The following is an 18,840-nucleotide window of genomic DNA, read 5'->3' on the forward strand; positions in this document are numbered from 1 at the left end:
ACATATGAAAATATGTTTTATTATTAAAAAACGTTTATAGAAGTACAGCTGAAAGGATAAGACACTTGTGCATTTGCATTATTTGCAGCTTTTCCTTTTAATTATTGAAATAATTGTGATATTTTGATTAATGTTGAGGTTTGTTGTGGTTGGTTGCTCAAAACAAACGTTGTGAATGTGTCACCTGCAGGTGGGGAAACACTGTTAACAGTGACAAATAGTATGTATGGTTACGAGAGAGGGAGAGGAATGAGACACTTCTGCCTGTATGGTTTCTATAATATTCCTGCAATATTTGTATGATCATTTAGTATTAAGCAATGTATAAGGTGATATGTAATATGATGCATCAAAATTCATTTAATCTCATTTTCTAGTTAGCTTTTCTTGGTTCAAGCTACTTTTGGGACATTTTTAAGTAATGTTGATTTTTAACCAATTGTACTTTTCTAAAGTCAAAAGACAAAATTCACTTCTAGGTTATAAAACGAAGGATTTTCTTAATGAGGAGTAAAGATGTTTGGATCCAGTCATGATTTAAGATGCAGTGCAGCTTTTATTTTGAAGGCTAACTTTCCTTACATCTGGTTGTATTCCTGCAGGCTGTGGCTGCTGACAGGCAGCTGGATAAAACTCTGAAGAAAGCTTCAGAAATGTATAAAACATTTCAGTTTCCACAGAAATATCCAAATAAAAGGATCTTCTCTATCTTATTGGAAATAAAACTTCTTCTTGAACCTTCTTGCTGAGTACCAATGACACATTACATCCGTACAAATTAACTGAGTGGCTTTTCTTTCTCTTCTTCCCCCAAAAGGGCCGTCATCATTCAGAGTTAAGACTTAAACATCATATCAGTTATAAAAAATTATTTTATTTCCAAGTCAAGGAGCAGCGAGGGAGTTACACGTCTATGTTAAGCAATCAGACTTCTTTAGAAATCCAGTGAATTTTTCATACAAACCCTTTTGTTTTATAAAATACTAGACTTACAACATGGGCAGAAACAGTTAGATTAAAGTCGACTCATCAGTCGAGCAGCCAATAAGCAATATGCAAATAAATACCTGCTGTCAGACATATCAATATAAGATGAAACATTCCTCGGTGCCCTCTGCAGCAGCTCCTGTCTGCTTCCCGGTTTCAGGAAGTTCCTACGGCTGCGTCTTTGCTTCAGTGACACAAAAAATGTTCAATAAAATCTGAACAAGCACCGCACTGAGTGGCCGCATATATGTGGGTATTATGTATCTGAAAACTCTAAGTGACTCAGTCCATTGGGCACCGGCGTCTTGATGAAGTGTTACCATGCGGTGCAGAGATCAGATGAGTCACCGACAGCTCCGTGTTCATGAACACAAATACAGTGCCGCAGGTGCACCTGCAGAGCGAGTCTGTGCAGCAACAGTAGGTGCATCACCGGGTGTTTTCTCACAGCGGTAATGTGTAATTGGCAGGAAACAGCCCGCTTCTCCCCCTCAGCCTCCCCTTCCACCACGACGCATCAGTGCGATCCAACACTTCGATGATGTCGCCGGCGCAGAAACCGAGTTCGTCGTCTTCCTCTGCGGTGAAGTCGTACAGCGCCTTCACCTGCACCAAGGACGCCCTCTGTGGGACAGCAGAAGAACATCAACACCTGACAGATCGGCTCAAGTATTTTCAGTTTGAGGGCATGAATGACTTATTTGGGGATCTGAAATTAGCGCTGAGATGATTAGACAAATCAACTGACTGAGAATGAATCAGTTATCAAGTTTTAAAATCAGTGAATCATTAAAGTCAGTCTAGCTTCAGATTAGATGCTGTGTTTTAATGATACACTGCATATCCTTGTGTTCAGACTGTCGGTCACAGAGGAGGGAGGACGGCAGGCTGACCTGAGGGAGAGGCATGGTTTCAGACGTGCGACGAGGAGGACAAGCAGAGTTGATGGGACTGCTTCTTCCTGTGTGACCAATGGTGGAAGCTCGCTCCTCCAGACCGGCTCTCTTAGCCTGGAAAAAAAAGGAAAAACACTTCATTTCAGGTTTCTGCTTCAACTGATTATGAAATAAGCAAATACAGTCAATTATCATATGAGTCATAATGATAGAGAGCTGTGAGTCACACACAAGGCCACCTGTACACCCCGGGGGGGTTACTTCTGCAATTTCTTGGTAAAGATTGTGGACCGTGAGGTGTTTGGACTTATTTGACAAAATAGAAACTATGATTAAGAAAAAAATGTATCCACAGATTGATGTGTGTGTCTTTAGGTATTAACACCTGAATGCTGCAGCACACGTTTAAACGTCTGAATTGAGAGTGTGTGTGAAGAGTAGTTAGCAAACAAGCAGAGCAGTCGAAACGGTATATGTAAGATAAATGTGTGTGTGTGTGTGTTTGTGTGTGTGTATATATACATATATTACACATACTGTTTGGACTGCTCTGCCTGTAAATAATGAAGAAACTGTTTCAGTTTCAGGTCTACTATTTCAAAGTAGGCCTCATGAAAAAGGAAGTAATTAGCTTATAGTAATGGACACAGTGTGTTGTTTTAAATAACAGTTTAAATTTAAAAGTAACAGATAAACAGCTAGAATAGTTAGTAGTGGTAAATGTTTGGAAAAGCTGCGTAACAACAATGAAAAAACTCTTACGACTACTGAAAAGTGAAAGAAAACCTTAAGAATTGTTGGATTAATGGTGCAAATACCTCGTTTAAACAATTTAATAATATTATGTAAGAACAATTAATAGCCATTCAAAGTCAGAGATAACGAGAAAAGATAGAAGAGATGCTAACACTGTTGGAAAAGTTAGCTTACAGTAATGGATGAATGGCTGAAAAACTAAACTAAAAGTAGTGGATGTAGTTAGAACTGCTCAGCTGAAGTGATGGACAAACCGTTAGCAAGCTTAAATACAGCTAAGTAGTTGAAATGTTCTAAGTGGTATTACAGATGTAAACGTTACTAATCTGACCTCACTGACGGCTCAACTGTGTAAAAATATTGCGACTATATCTGCTTTTGTACAACTGATAGTGTGGTGCAACACAATGATAAATGTTGGTATATAGTGGTAGAAAGTGTGTGTGTGTGTGCATGTGTGTGTGTGTGTGTGTGTGTGCGTGTGAGTATACACACCAGCTGGTTGTGAGGCTGGTCTGAAGCTCTGCGCGGTGCAGCAGAGAAGGCTGCAGCTGTGGTGCGTTGTTCAGGCAAACTTCCCCTCTTCGCCTGTAAGACAGAAACACACAGGAAGTTCATAACACACTGTGACATCAAAATAAGTGCATCAGGAACTACTGTAAAGCATAAAAAAAAAAAAAAGAAAAAATAGATAGTTTCTATTTATAAGTTCGTAAATCAAACGTCTGTCATCTCATGTGTACAAAGAGGCGTACGCCCTGTAGACTCAGGCAGGGTCGGTTTTCACAGGAAGTAAGCAAACACATTCTCATAAACAACAAAGATCATTTGAGCGAGGAAAAACTCAGGCATTCTGAGAAATAGGCTTGTTTCCTTAGTTACACAAGTAACTTTTAAGCCTGCGCGACGTTTGAAAAATAAAATGGAATAAAACCAAACAAATCTTTAAATAACATCTTAACACAAACTGAGTTTTGTGCAGAGCTGACGCAAATAAACACTAAAAGTCAATCGCTGGCCTGCCAATCACGATAACAAGCTGCTGCTCTAATACACAGTGAAACAGACTGGACTGTAGGCTGTGACCGCCACATTATTACAGGTATTAATGTAACTATACTAAGCACCTGCGGCGAACACGTCTCTTACCGGCTGGGCCGCGGAGGGGCTCCTGCTGTCCGAGCTGCCGTCGTGGAGGTAGATCTCCCTGGTTTTAGAGATGGAGGTGACCTTGTAGTACTCCACCAGCTTGTTGAGGGAGGTGAACTTCTCCGACCACAGGAAGTACTGGCCTTTGTTGTCTTTCATCACTTTGAAGTGCTGGACGTCGTTCTCGTGTCTGAGGGGAAGACAAAGCACGCAGGAGTCATTCCTTCATTCCAGAGGTTCAGCTGTTCCCTCGCCTGGATTGTCCTCTGCTGGTCAGTGTACAAAACTACAACATCAAGGTTTAATAGAAAGGAATACATCTTGGTGGCTTTAATGGAGCCGAGAACAGACCTAGAGAAATCTTGGCCCACTGTGAAGTGTACAGATTAAATTTTTTCCACTGTGGACTTCAGGCACGCTGAGGTAAACTGACTGAGGCTGATGTTGGAGGGCTGCTATGCTCTGCCTCCGTGTTTACTCTCACACTGTTTCTGCAGCTGTCTCCTGGTTGTAAATATGTCAAGTGCTGCAGAGTTTGCAGCACATTAGAGGGCGAGCTGATGAGTCAGAGTTTACCTCTTTTATATATATTGACGGCGTCGAGGGGAAAACTTGGTTTGCTGACGGTTAAATCGGGCTACTAAGTGTAACTGACCTTTCAACAGATTCCAATCGTAGTTGTATGTGTTAAAAAACACCAAATCAACGACGTTCGTAGTTCAACTCTAAATAAGACTAAAATGTGGGCATGTTGTTTGAGCTGTAACATGAAAGTCAGGAGTTTAAAGACTAACAAACACGACAGATAAAACAAAAAGTTTCCCTAAAACGACCTCAAATCTGTCTGACATCCGCTCTGTCAACTTGTTTTTGACAGCGAGATGATCATCACTAATAAATCTGTCTTCATTCCTTTATATCGTCTCTGCCAGTATCTAATTAAACACATTCCTGTGCTACTGTAAACACATCAGCGCGCGGCTAACAGCTAGTTATACATACACACTGTAAATTAAAAATGTTAGATCAAAGATAATTGTTATTTGGAGGCATTTGGAGGTGAAGCTAACATATTGAACAAACCCACTTTGACCTCAAACTAGACTAATTACCATTACAACCTTTATTAAACAGCTCTTACGTGCTTTTCACCAGCCATCCACCTCAACCTGCAGTTTGGTGAAATGTCACAGCCTCTACAAAATTCTCACTACAACATTCTTTAAAGGGTTTTCTGAATGTTATTATGTCAGACATGAAATCCAATCCTTTATTCCTGTTGCTCTACTTGTCAAGCTTTGTGCTCTCGTCGGAGGTTTTTGGCCCGATTACCTTATTGTCAGACTATGTCGGGTATGTTGTTTGGAAGTTAGTCTATTAAAAGCTAAAGCCTGTTTGATTAAGCTCCACTGACAGCACCAGCAGTCACTGAACAACAACTCGAGGGAGAGAGTGAATTCTCAGAGCGATGGTTTTCAGTATAACAGGCAATCAGTCTTATGGGCTTTCAGTATAATGATACACTTTATAGACTTGTGCGTTTAAGGAACATCGAGCTCTCCACACAATCACATGGCACCACTTTCATCAATGAAGAAAGTATTGATTACAGTGTGGGCAGTTGTCCCCACATTGTACTACAGTCTCATGCTATAAGTGACTGATGTTTGCTTTAACTATTATTTTGCTCCAAGACTCTTTTTAGCTGATTAGCGTACACATTTGAACAGCTGTCGAGAATGAAAACTAACCAATGTTTTTGGCTAATGTAAAGATATCTCAGGTAACGTTGCCTGTAGCTTGGCGAGTTTAAACATTTATAAAAAAAATAAGTAAAAAGCAAAGCAGTATGAACTGTCCCTTCTTATGGAAGTAATGCTATTATGATAGTAAGAATGGCATGCCAACGTTTCCAGCTGACTTTATATCAGACAAACACAGATTTAATCCATTACTTGCACATCTTCTCCTGTATTTTCTGTTGTGAAGGAGGTCAAAAAAGGAAACCATCATTTAAACTTGTTTTATATTCAGTATATTTTATACTACAGTCTCATGCTACAGACGACTGATGATTTGAGAAAACTCATCATCCGAGACACATCAAGTGATCTTGTGAATTTAAAAAGTCCAGAAATTAATTTATAAATTGCTCGTACACCGATACAAAGCTCCAACAAAGGCTTTTCTTCAAGATTTGATGTGGCGATCTTCAAGACGAAGCAAAGACCAGCGATCACTAAGGTGTAATGATCAATGTGTGTGCGATTTGTTTTACATACAAACATTATTTTGACTCACTTCACAGAGATGGAGAAGTCTCCAGGGGAACTCTGACACCCTCGGATCACGAAGTCTCCCACATCTTTGTGCCTCAGGAGTTCCTCTGCAGAGCTGCGACTGGCGTTCTCCTGAAACCACCTGCACACACACACACACACACACACACACACACACACACACACAGAGGATATGATGCTGCCTCTTATCTGATGTAAACCGCACACACACACCTACAGCCAGTCTCACATTACAGCTTACTGTACTTCCTTTATCTTAAACAAGTTCGTCTTTTTTAGTCCACAAGCTCAAAAAAGACGAAACCAGAGTTAAATCTTTCTGCTGTTGAACATTATTTCATCACAGTCACATTCCCGGCCTCTGGAGTTATTATCAAAAAGTCAGAAATATATGTTTTCTCTTATCTTAATGTTTTTATCTAAGTCCTGTCACACAATTAACAACTGCTGACCTGGAGTTGATCTTAAACTGTAGAATCTGGAGGATTTTTTCTTTCAAATAAAGCATATTTTATAAAGGTTGAGCGCGATTAAACTAGATGGCATCCGAAATAAGATAAAGAAGCTCCGTCTCTCACCTCGGAGCCTGCATGTCGATGTAGTTTTGTGGTACGAATCCTTCATGGCCGTTCATCTCTGCTTTGTACCACTCATCCTGAGGGCTCAAAATCTGAGCAGAAAAAGTAAAAGAACAAGGCGTCATACAAGGGGATTAAAACATTTTGAAGCCACGCTGAAAAACAATCTGATCAACACACACTGACCTTCAGAATATCGCCCTTTCTGAAGCTGAGCTCGTCTTCTGCCGTCGCGTTAAAATCGTACTTCCCTCTGGCTTCCATCAGGACCGGCTGAAGAGTCAGAAACAAAGACGAGGTGCAAAGAGACGATCAGAGAGTCCACGACAAGTGTTCCTGTGCGGGGAGGGGAGAAAAAACAGAGGGAAGGCAAAAAATGCAAAACTTCACGTGTGCATGTCAAACGAAAATCAGAACTGTGAGAGCAGAGATGCTTCTTCTCTCTCTGAGGTGTTACAGTGCTGATGAGCTTTTATGACACACACTGAGCTGTGGTTTTTGGGAGGGTCACAAAATCTTTTTTTAAGAAGTCACATGATTGTTTTAAAACTTACACAGAAGTGATTACATCTATAACCTTTTGATAATGTGTCATTTCTGTTGCTAGCTCTTCAAATAGTTCATAAAGCGTCAAGCTGATAAAACAATGTTGACTGCGTTTCGTGAGCTGTTAATGAAGTCGATGGTCTCCGGGATCCAAAAGACAACATCAGGGTTTATATACACCAAGTGAAAAGATGGTGTTCACAAGACTCAATGTCTATGAAGGAAAGGTACTGGTGTTTATAAAGAGCTGACTGTAAGTATTTCTTTTACAACAGTATCAGTAAATCAGATTTCTTATAATCATTCACACAAACAGCAGCCGCCAGTTCCTGGTAATTACACAATATGTGGTCATGTGTGACGAAGCTGTCTGCCTGTAAACTCTCGACATGAATGAAAAACACTGACATGACACGTCGAGAATAGAAGAACTGGAAAAATTCATTTGTAATCTATTTTTACATTAGGAAGAGTCACAGAAGCCACTTCCTCATCAGGTACTGTTTACCTACAGACTCACACACACAGGACGGGAATGTGGAGGTCAGTGTGATCACTGAAACGTAATTCATCAGAAGAGTTCAACTTTTGAAACTTGGATCAAAAGGCAAATTAGAGCTGCAGGAAGGGTTTGAGCCTCATGAGAGCCGTTACTGTATCTTGCGTGTAAGATTTGGTTATTTTCCCACAGACGTGAATAATACCTTCCCTCCTTTTGTGGTTACGGAGCGAAGGATGTGGTGAGTTATCGTATAAAATACTGACTACGTTGCTTCACTCATGCAGCTGTAGAGCGCTCTGCAAGCTGAGAACCTTCCACTTTGAACTCAAGTGCCTTAAATAGTGATATCAAACACTGATATGATACGAATGATATTCGCTTTACCCGAGGGGCAAACAAACATCCTTTAATAACAGGATGAATGCTCTTTTAATATACAGGCATTAAAATGAACCTGAGTTTCTGAATTTTAGTCCTCATTTTTATCTTTTCGAGGGCTGAAACATAATTTTTTTTTTGGTTATGACTTTTAGCGTTGGGACGGTGTGTTAAACAAATAACTACAGAATGCAATCGTTTGTTTTTGGTGATCATCACTGTAAATTGATACAATTAATGTCAAATTTAAAATACGTTCTTGAACATTTTACGTGTCTTAAGCAGTAAGAAAACTTAAGTCAGTCACGCTTGGGTGATGCTCCTTCGCTCTTAAAACTGTGTGCTCTGTTCAAGCCTTCACTGCATGATTGGAAGGTGTTGAAGCGTGAAGGGTGGAGGTAAAGTCCTGGATGTGTTGGCAGCATTGGTGCTGATTCGGACGAGTGAGAAACAACGTGATACTCCCACAAAACAATCAACACAAAGTGTTTAAGGAGAGAAGATAAGAGCCTTGTGCAAACTGTGATACAGACGAAACTTAAGTAAACACTTAAAATGATATTCGGTTAGAAAAGTAAAAAGTTGGACTTTACTTTGACACCATCACATTAACAGGAAAACATTACAGGATCATTTATATTAGTCGCTGAAGTGTAGTTGAACTAGAATGTTAGATTGGATAACAAACTGGACGTTAGATTGTTGGATAAATGGTTGAAACAGTTGAAATAGTTAGCTGACCTTGAAAACTTAAAAATGTTTAGGTCAAAGAAACAGATAAATGGTTGAGAGGTCATGGATTGGCCTAACAGTTGTAACAGTTAGCTAAATATGATGGAAAAAAGTGGAAAAAGTAAAGGATAAATGGTTGAAACATGACCAAACTGACATAAATACTCACAATTCAGTCTATTATGATCTGTGGGGCCACATCAGCACTGTTCAGTCTGTCAGACCGGCACATAACAATGTACATTATTCCCTGAACACTCACTATTCTTTCCAAGAAACAGTCTAATTCTCATTCCCAGCTTGCCATGTGCTCAAAAGCAGAAGTAAGTAAAGAGGAAATCAAGTCCAATTTTAGACTTTGGGTCTTTGTTCTTATCTGATCTCTGAGTCACGCCCCTCCTGTTTGAGACAATATCTAATGAATGATGTTACAAAGACTTACATCAGCTTCTACATTATAACAGCACGAGAGGACTCTGAGTGTAATCACACTATAATTGGAGGAGTTTAGTTTTTACGCTGGGGGTGCAACATGGAAGCAGAGAACTTCCTACAATGTGAATGTTCATGAATAAAGTCAGTGCACAGATCACGATATGCTCAGTAGATTAAAAGGTTGTTCAGATGAGCTATCGGGAGCTTTTATTGACAGGTTTTCTTTTCATTTGACTAGAACTGGGTCTTTCATGTCTCTAACACCAATTACTTTTATGTATCTTATTTATTTCCCATCCCACACTCGTCGTATCACAGTATCCACTCCTCGAACCCTGAAATAATATGAAGGAATATGCAGAATATCTTGCAGCCATGTGCCGCTCCTTCACTCCTTTCTTTAAAATCAATCAAAACTTAGATGTCAGAAAGAAAAATTGTGTTAGCCAGCACAAGTGCAGTTAATGGCGTCTGTGACAGTGAAGGATTTAACCACGAAGACGCTGACAGCAGCGAGCTGGTCAGCTTTTCAGCAGTACGACACATGGCGAGTGGTTTTCCTGTACTAGTTAAAAGCCACTGCCTTACAGTGCTCCACTTATATGTGACATTTTTACTCTACAGAGATAAAGGACATGCTGCCATACACTGACAAGTGCTACAGCTAACCGATACGTTCATTATTGATTAAATGTGCCAATCAGTCTTCCATATTGATGTTTATTTTATGGTCTAAAAATGCCTTGTTTGGTCTGACCAACAGCCAAAGCTCAACGATATTCAGTTTATTGTCAAAGAAAACTAAAATAAATTCACATTTATTAATCGTGAAACACTGAGCGTTTTGTATATTTGTATATTTAAATGATTAAATGGTTATATTTGTTTTTGGTCCACGGCTACAATGAATGATTAGTTTCACTAGTGATTAATCTGCCAATTCAATCCTCGATTAATAAATTGTTTGTCTATAAAACATCAGGAAATGTCTATTAGAACTTTCCAAGCCCAACTTCACGTGTTTATCCGTCCTGCCATCAGTCCAAAACCAATAAATATTCAGTCCGTATCACTGATGACGAAGAAAACCAACATATTTTCACATTTTAGAAGCTAAAACAACTGAATTCTTGGCAATAATTGATAAAGGTCACTGAAATCATGCCAATGAATGTGTTTTGAAGACTGAAGTTGTCTGTTAGAGTTTCTGAGCTCTGGAGAATATTTTCTGTTGAACAATCTGAGGTGATTTAGAGCAAATTCATGTCAACACGAGGCATTTTTTTTTTTACGCCAGTGATACAATCAACAGCATTAATGGTTTCATCTGTGAGTTGAAGTGTTGCTTGCAGTGTTGCATTAAGTTTCACTGTAATGACTTCAGGGCGTTTCATTCTCATCCTGCACCTGCACCATAAACTGCACGCTCTGTGAGCACACTCATGTAGATTTGAATCCGAGAAGAGAAGCAGCTAAAACTGTTGAATTGATTCCTATTTTCTGGAACAATCACACTATTGTTCTGCATCTTTGAAACTTAATTTTCACCAGCAGTTGAGGAAGTTTTCAGATCGTTTACACGCAAAAATGTAACAGAACATGCTCCATTACAAGTTAAATATTGGAATTGAAATATCACTTCTGTATAGTATAAAACATTTTCCCTGTGAGTGTTGCAGTGTTAAACATTATATTATTTTATTGTTATAATACTGATGCATTAATGTGTAAGCTGCCCAAAGTGGCACCAGCGGGCCACAGTCAGCCCATGACGTTAAATGTGGCCCACCACTTACCTAAAAAAATATCTAATATAAATCAAATTGTTAATTATTTTCACAGTTTGAACCTTTCGGGCAAAAGGTCAGTCAATGAAGTTTCGTTCCTTGAACCATTTTGCATCTGCAACACGACACACACACATTCTTTCTATTTTATCACAGAGCTCATCACTGAGTTTCAGTTTTGGCCCTCCGAAGACAAAACGTCTGGGTGCTGTGGTTGGTCAAAGCGGAGCCGCTTCACCTACGTCATAAAGCATAATAACCACAAAAACTTCACCACTGCTAAACGAGATAAACTGTAAACTGTAAAAGTACCAAGAAACACTCCATTACAGATAAAAGGCCAGCGTTCTATAAATAAGGTGGATCTAGTCTGAACTACTGTAGTTACAGTTTAGTCCAGTCTGATGTAGTGAAGACCAGTGTGTGTCATCCTATCACAATAAAACATTTTGTTTATAATACATATATGACAATATTGTGTGAATAATCCAGCGGAGATGCTTGGTCTTGTGCATCTTTTGTTTTTGAGTGCATTTAGTCGCCTTTTCACTTGTAATTAAGTGTAATTGTCCTTTTATATAACACTCAAGAAGTGTTATATAAAAATGTTGGTTACAGACTCTCGCCACCTCCTCACTCGTTTTTAGAAAAACAGTTAAAAGACTTATTTAATTGCCAGCATTTATTCTTTCATATTTCTAAGGAAAATACGCTAATATAACATTTGTGGCCTAAATAATCGTGTAGTTATGATCTGATATTGCGACAGCCGAGTCCAGTGGTTCCAGATCTGTGCTCCGGCCGCTCCAAAGGATCCCAAGATAAATCTGAGGGGCCTCGAGATCATTAAGGAGAAAATGTTTTAATATTCTAGTTTTTTTTTCTAGTCTTTTGGACAGTTATCTTAATGAAACCATGTGAGAATGTAAGACTGGATATCATGAGACAAGAAGCCCCAAACAAACACCAGAATTTGTAGGCTGTGATTTACGGCTTTATTTGAGAGGACAAGCAATAAAAGTGACAGGAAACGCAGCGAGAGAGCGGATGTCCCGCAGCAAAAAGGCCACAGGTGGGAAACTTCGGCCGCCGCGACGAGGACACAACACCGCTCCACCAACTGAGCTACAGGGACGGCCCGGGCTGCAATTTATCTACTATGGATTAATGTTCAGCTTCTTCTTTTTCCATTATTAGTTAATCATTTAGTCTATGAAATGTAAAGATATAGTGAAAATAATGTGCCCAGGGCCAGAGGTGATATCTTTTCAAATTGCTGGTGTTGTTGTCTTGTTTTATGTAAATGATTATGGCGGAAAAGCAGCAAATCTGAGAAGCTGGAGCGAGAACATGTTAGACTCTTACACCATATCTCAAAATAACAATATCCAGAATATGATGATATAAAGTCTCATATGAGGATAACGATACGATATCAATATATCACCCAGCTGTGGGAAGCTATAACGTTTATTTCTAACTGCTGTTCTGATGATTTCTTGAATTAATTAACCTAATCGTGCCTTTGTGGCTACTGCCAGTCAACCCATCCCTCAGTCCTCTTGTTAACCAGCCTGCTCTCTCTGTTTTCTTGTATACCTCACGTGCAGAGCGGGGATGTCTTGACATGAGGCCTCTCACACCCCTGTCACCAGATCAAACGGGTCACTGACCTCTCGCTCTGACCTCTGACCTCTCCAGAGACAGACAATTGATTTACATCCAAATTATAGGCCTAAATTGCTTTTTTACAACCCACTGTGAATGATTTGGCATCAGTTTTCCCCTCTTGCTTCACTTCCCCAAAACAAGAGGGGGTCAAATCGTGCAACAAGCAGAACCAAACAGCAGGGTCCAGTACACAAACACAAAAATAACAATGAAATGAAGAAATAATTAAGTATAACTGGGTGATAAGAGACAGATTGGAGTGCAGGTGTCAATGCAATAGGTTATAACTATTCTTAAAAAGACACATTAGCAGGAGGGTTTCATTTATTTAAAAACAAACCACATATTGTAAAAATGTACAGTAAATATTGTTGTTTTAATGAACATGCAGATGAGAGAAAGAGAAGTGAGAAACAGACAGAGTGAGAAAGAGGAAGAGAACCGAGCCGTTGCTAAGATGAATCATTTCTACAAGGAAGTGTGTTGTGTGTGATTATTATAAAAGATTTCTGGTATTTAATCAACACCGGTCATCTTACCTTTCCTCCGCTCTGGAGCCGACTGCAACTTGTGGGGGAGTTTTTATTCTAAGGCTGGCCTCTTCTCCCTCCGAGGTGTGAACACAGCAGCATGTTTGGAACCCCGAAAATGTTTTTTGCAAGAACAAATAAAAGTCTTTGCTTGTTGGAGGGAAGTTTCCCTGCTCTGCCGCGTAGCTGAGCTCGAGTAAAGACGGAAGATAGCTGAGCTCCGTGTGGCCGCTGTATCTCTGCGGGCGTCGCTCCGCTGCTCTGACGGGACCCGCCTCTCCTCGGGGTACCAGCCACGGAGCGGGGACAATGTCACTTCCTCCCTTCAAAATAAAACGCCTCTTCTTGATGCGCTGTGTCCTCAAGTCTAATGTTTAATCCAATTCGACATTTTTAGAAAAAGCTAACTCGCTTTCTTGCCGAGAGTTGGATAACACCACTCAGTCCATTTAGCTGAATATGAAGCTAAAGCTAGCAGCCGGTTAGCTTAGCCTAGCTAAAATTACTGCAACGGTTGGACTATCTAGATCTCTTTCCAACATATAGGCCCTAATTAAAGCCGCCTACTCCAACTAACTGACACATTATATGGTATTTGTTTAATCAGCACATAAACAAAAGTGCAAAAAACCGCTCACTTCTCCTTCAGGGTGACGTTAACGGCTGGACGTGCCTTTATGCGCCATCTAGCTTCTGCCTGGCAACTGCTTCCGGTCAGAAAACGGTCCAAACCAAAATGGCTGCTTACATTTTTTGCACTTCGGTTTTTGGGATAAACAAACGCGATATAAAGTGTTGATTAATGACGTTTAGAAGTGCTGGTGGAAGAGTGGACTTCACATCAAATTAGCGGATATTTGATGTTATTTGCTTTCATAGTTTTTGGAGAAGCCTCATTCAGAAATGTTTTAGCTAGGTAAGCTAGCTTAGACAAACTCTTTGGTGGAAAAACTGGAACAAAGACACATTACTTTTACAAGCAGTATACTTTTTAGTTCTTCAATATGTCTAGAAAACAAATTATTGGTTTACATAAATCCCCTCCAAAACATATTTTCTTGCCTCTAATTGCCACTGAAATATTCCAACAGCATTTCTACAGAAGCCAAGGGATGTTAAAGGAGACATATTATGCTCACTTACAGATTCATCATTTTATTTTGGGTTACAGTACAATAGGTTTAAATGCTTTAATGCTAAACAAAATGCTTAAAGTTTCTCATATTAGTCAGCGCAGTATGAAACACTGGTTTTCCTGCTGTCTCTTTAAGGCCGCCCTCCCGAATACCAAGTCTGCTCTGATTGGTCAGCTCATACATGCCTGAGCCAGCAGGTTTGGTAGGTGGGGCCTTTTTAACCTTCAAGATCTTTTACATGCTCAGAAATCTATATAAAACAATGAAAAATGGAAAGGAAAAAATAAATTGTGTATATATATTTTATTTGAAATAAGAAAATCAATAGCTCTTGTCAACATTTGTAAATATTTTGTATTTTATCAATTTTTTCTTTTATTTTGCAGACAATATAGACAGTTTCCGTTCTCACTCTCTGGTTGATTTGACACAGCTTCCTCTTCTTTCCCCAGTATTTCACCACTACCCTTTTTCATCTGTAAACGATTTATGAGTAGAAGGTCCAACTCAGCACTTCCGCATCAGTGGTGTAATCACACATGCACACAAAAAAAACACACACTTAAAAACTTAACCCCCTTTATCAGATAGCCACACACCTCACGCAAAATCCTAAAGTGTATTAAACATGTCGGAGATTTTCCACCTCAAGCAAAATAAAATTGTGAGATACTTGACCTTTCTTACACCCCAAAAAATGTTTTTTAAATGTCAATGTTGTGACTTGTAGCACTAAGTATTGACCTTTCTCTCATTTCCCTGTGCTGAGGTGTAATGACCAAAAAACAACAGTGAAACTATGAGGTTAATATCAAAGAACCTTTCATTTTTCCAACATGCGTCAGTTTAATATCGTAATTTCCAGCTGTTCTGTCTAAATTTAAACAGTGTGACTTTTCAGATCCTTTAAAAAATCTCATCTCCCTTCAAACTGTCACTTTTTTTACAACGGGCACTCATTTTACAGAAGAAGGAACAGATGTTAAATTGTGAGCCCAGTTAACATGCTTTGTGATTAGCAAAATCGATTAATGCCTACTCATTTGTTTATTTCTGCATTAGTCTTTAAAGGCTATAAAATGGATATTTGCCTGTTTTACTGCAAAATACTCTCTTCTGTAACATCCAAATCCACTTTTATCTTTTTATTACAGAACGAAAATCACTCAGATTAGAAACTTGCTTAAGATTAGTGATCAACTGAAGAAATAGTAAACCTATGTATTAGTGAAAGAACAAAAATAGGTTGTGTCTGTTTATTCATCAGGAATATGACACGAACGTCTGTGTCTCTATCATCTTTGCTGACGTTACCAGCGAGGTCGGGGAAGTTGCTGAACACCTGTATCTAAAAAAAGCCCCCAACACATTGATGCTCTGTTTTTGTGAAAGTTACTTTCTTGTTTCATGATAATCAAATTTCAGATTAATCTGAAAAGTTTGAACTGTTTTATCACAAATTCAGCTTCAGGTGGAATAAAACCATTTATCAAGCAAGCAAACTAGGCAACTGCACCAGGAACCAGGAGGAACCACTATTATATCATATTATTTATTTATTTCTTACATGTTTTTTAAATTTTTTCACAAAAGTTGGACATGCACTTCAGTGGTTAATATGTGGCTTATGCATTTACTTTATATTCTGTGTTATTTGTATTTGTGTGCTACAAAGAAAAAGAGAACAGTTTAATGGGAGGCATTTATTGTACGTGTAAACAAACGGCTGTGATGTGAGATTATTTTCTTGAATAAACAAGCTGATTTATATTGTTTTTCAATCTTTCACGCTCACTAATTGCAGTAATAATATTATTTTTCATGCAGTGTTGACGCTCTGCCAGTCGGTGAACCTTATCTTGATCGATCGTTAGTCTACATGACAGGAAATCTGATTGATAGTTTCAACTGGATTTTATTCAGGGTCAGAATTGCTTCACTCTGCTGTAACCAACGTGTCCACAAATGAACGTGTCAGTGTGAATAACATGTTTAATGATAAAATGTCTTTTCTTAATGCTGCAAAGAAACTGATTTAAGTTATAATTCAGTGTTAAAGTTGCTGATTAAACTTCAAATAATAGACTTCAAAAGCAGTATTCAAGTATGCCTCATACGTCCGGCCTATACTCATAAACACGCCTAAATACCTGAATGTCCTGATGTAAAATATACAGTGGATTTGCACTGTTATTATTACATTTAATAATACAATAATAATGACATTAAATCATCAAATGACAGCAGGCATGTCTCTCCCTTTCTCATTTATATCTATTTCCTCAATTTTTCTTCAATGAGCAGAATCCATCCTTTTCTAAACAGCCTGCAGCAGAAATGAACATCCTCATGCAGCAAAAATAGATTGCAACCTGCCTGAGAGAAGTTCAGGTGACTGTGAGTGAATGGATACTGAAGTGTGCTCAGCGTGGTGTCACAGCGGGAGAGCAGAACGAGGTAGTGTGCAAGAAAAAGTGTAAAGATGTGTTTTGTGTGTGTGTCTGACCTGAATCTTCAAACCGCTCGCTGTGCACAAAAGCTGCAGGTGGAGCTCACTGACATCCGCCTCTCAACCCGTTACTCAATACCACAAAGGCAGACTACACGCTCGGTGTGTGTGTGTGTGTGTGTGTGTGTGTGTGTGTGTGTGTGTGTGTGTGTGAGTGTGTGTGTGTGTGTGTGAGAGAGAGAGTATACATGTGGAGTGCAGGTGTTAGTGGTGGCCAACACTTAATGTGTCGGTGTCATGATATGAAAGTTATATTGAAAAAACTCAAACACTCTAAACATCTCTGCATTCTCTGCATCTTTTATGACAAACACGGATCAACACTAACAAACCTGATGTAAAAATGTTAAATGTTGACATTACTGGTCTGTGTTTGGATGTAACTAAAGTCCTGTATTTAATTGCAGTTGTGAGGTTTTACTTAACTCTTTCTATTTTATGTTTATTTCCACTTCTGCTTTAGTTACCAGTGACTTTGCAGATTCAGATTACAAACACAAAATGTAAATCAGTTAATAAACGATGGTGTATTTTTAATGCATTGGCAGTAAATCAAGTAGTCGAGCCTCAACTGCCAAAATAGTAGTTAACCATGGATGTGTTGCAACTTTACATTTCTTCATGGTTTGGTTTTTTGATTGTATGTTGTGGTAAGGTTTAGAAACAGGAACATTTAGTGTGGGAAAATGTCTGGGTTTATTTCACACTTTCGCCCTGTTATCATAAACACTGTAGCTCACTGTATTTTTCACTGTTATCAACAAGAGAGCTGTGAGATAAAACTGACACTGATGCATTGCTGCTGCAGGACTTGTCAGTATACAGCACTGTAGATAAACCAGCTGTTGTTATGAGATGTGTTGTTGCAGTTCATCTTTACTGCCACTAGATGGAGCTCTTCACGTACACATGATCTTTTCATACGTGGTCCTCTGTACTGTTTCTGTAGCATCGAAAAATAAAAAAGTAACACAACTAAAGACAAAAACAGTAAGTAAATAAATAAATACAGCTATTAATACTTCATATGATCATACATATGCCAACGTTTTTTTTCTCAGTTATTTGGACTATTATTTTACAGTGACAATAGAAAATATTAAGATTATTTTTATCTGCATCATGATGAGAAATATAAAACAATGTGACGGCCATTTCTTTTTTCTTTCAGTGGCAGTGATCTAACATTTCTTACCAATTAACCAACTTTTCAAATCATTTCGCCAAGAATCTATTAATTTTTGTTTGTTTGTTTGTTTGTTTTCTTTACAGCTTTAAAGGTGGCGTTCAACAAGTTCATGGTCCTCCTCAATCTGTGGAGACAGGTGTTGTATGTCTTGTGGTTCTGGAGGGAATTTCAACTTTCCAACTTTTGCAGAAATCAAGTTTATTATGGGAATTGTCCAGCATGTACATCTCAACATCTTCTGTTTTTCATAATGCACTCTTTTCTCATATGTAAGACACACAGACCCATAGTAGGCAATAAAGTACACAGTACATTCATACAAGTAAGTATATGTATAGTACAGCTAGCAATCCAACTATCGGTTGGATTGCTAGCAATCAATCCACAACCTTGGATTGCAATCAATCCACAAACTTGATCACTTTTATTGCTGTTTTTATGCCGTTTTGCTTTATTTTACACTTATTATCTTTGCACAACAACTACACAGCTATGTTGCCTTTACCTTCTGTAATTATATGTGTGTCTCATGGGGAAGCTGCATTGCAAGTGTAGCTTGTAAAACTACATGTAGTTCAGCCTGACAGTAGTTTGAACAAACTACATTTCTACCCCTGGAGAAATGTAGTTTGTAAAAATACAGCTTAAAAAAGTAGCTTTAGCAACTACGTATATGCATTATAATCATTTAACTCAGTGTTAAATAAATCAACATATGGTGTAAGTGAAACAAAACATAATAGTCTACAAAAAATTCAC

General features: G+C 38.7%; 1 protein-coding gene across 1 annotated transcript; it reads right to left on the bottom strand.

Annotated features, from left to right (window-relative positions):
• Window positions 1-854: 854 nt before the first annotated feature.
• grap2a (GRB2 related adaptor protein 2a) lies at window positions 855-13,946 on the bottom strand. Its single transcript, XM_030409017.1, has 8 exons — window positions 13,257-13,946; window positions 6,853-7,002; window positions 6,667-6,758; window positions 6,090-6,209; window positions 3,789-3,978; window positions 3,135-3,227; window positions 1,881-1,997; window positions 855-1,611 (listed from the first exon to the last, which is right to left on the bottom strand). Exons 2-8 carry the CDS (start codon window positions 6,928-6,930, stop codon window positions 1,432-1,434), a joined length of 870 nt encoding a protein of 289 aa, XP_030264877.1. The 5' UTR covers window positions 6,931-7,002; window positions 13,257-13,946; the 3' UTR covers window positions 855-1,431.
• Between the last annotated feature and the right edge of the window lie 4,894 nt (window positions 13,947-18,840).

Source organism: Sparus aurata, chromosome 23 (assembly GCF_900880675.1).
Source record: "Sparus aurata chromosome 23, fSpaAur1.1, whole genome shotgun sequence".
NCBI lineage: Eukaryota > Metazoa > Chordata > Actinopteri > Spariformes > Sparidae > Sparus > Sparus aurata.

What these genes read in the sequence shown, in the direction of transcription:
- grap2a (XM_030409017.1), bottom strand. Translation starts at nt 6,930, where the DNA reads ATGGAAGCCAGAGGGAAGTACGATTTTAACGCGACGGCAGAAGACGAG. An exon ending in GCCCCTCCGCGGCCCAGCCG is followed by an intron (nt 3,228 to 3,788) that starts GTAAGAGACGTG and finishes TCTGTCTTACAG; the next exon opens with GCGAAGAGGGGAAGTTTGCC. An exon ending in AAACCATGCCTCTCCCTCAG is followed by an intron (nt 1,612 to 1,880) that starts GTCAGCCTGCCG and finishes GCTGTCCCACAG; the next exon opens with AGGGCGTCCTTGGTGCAGGT.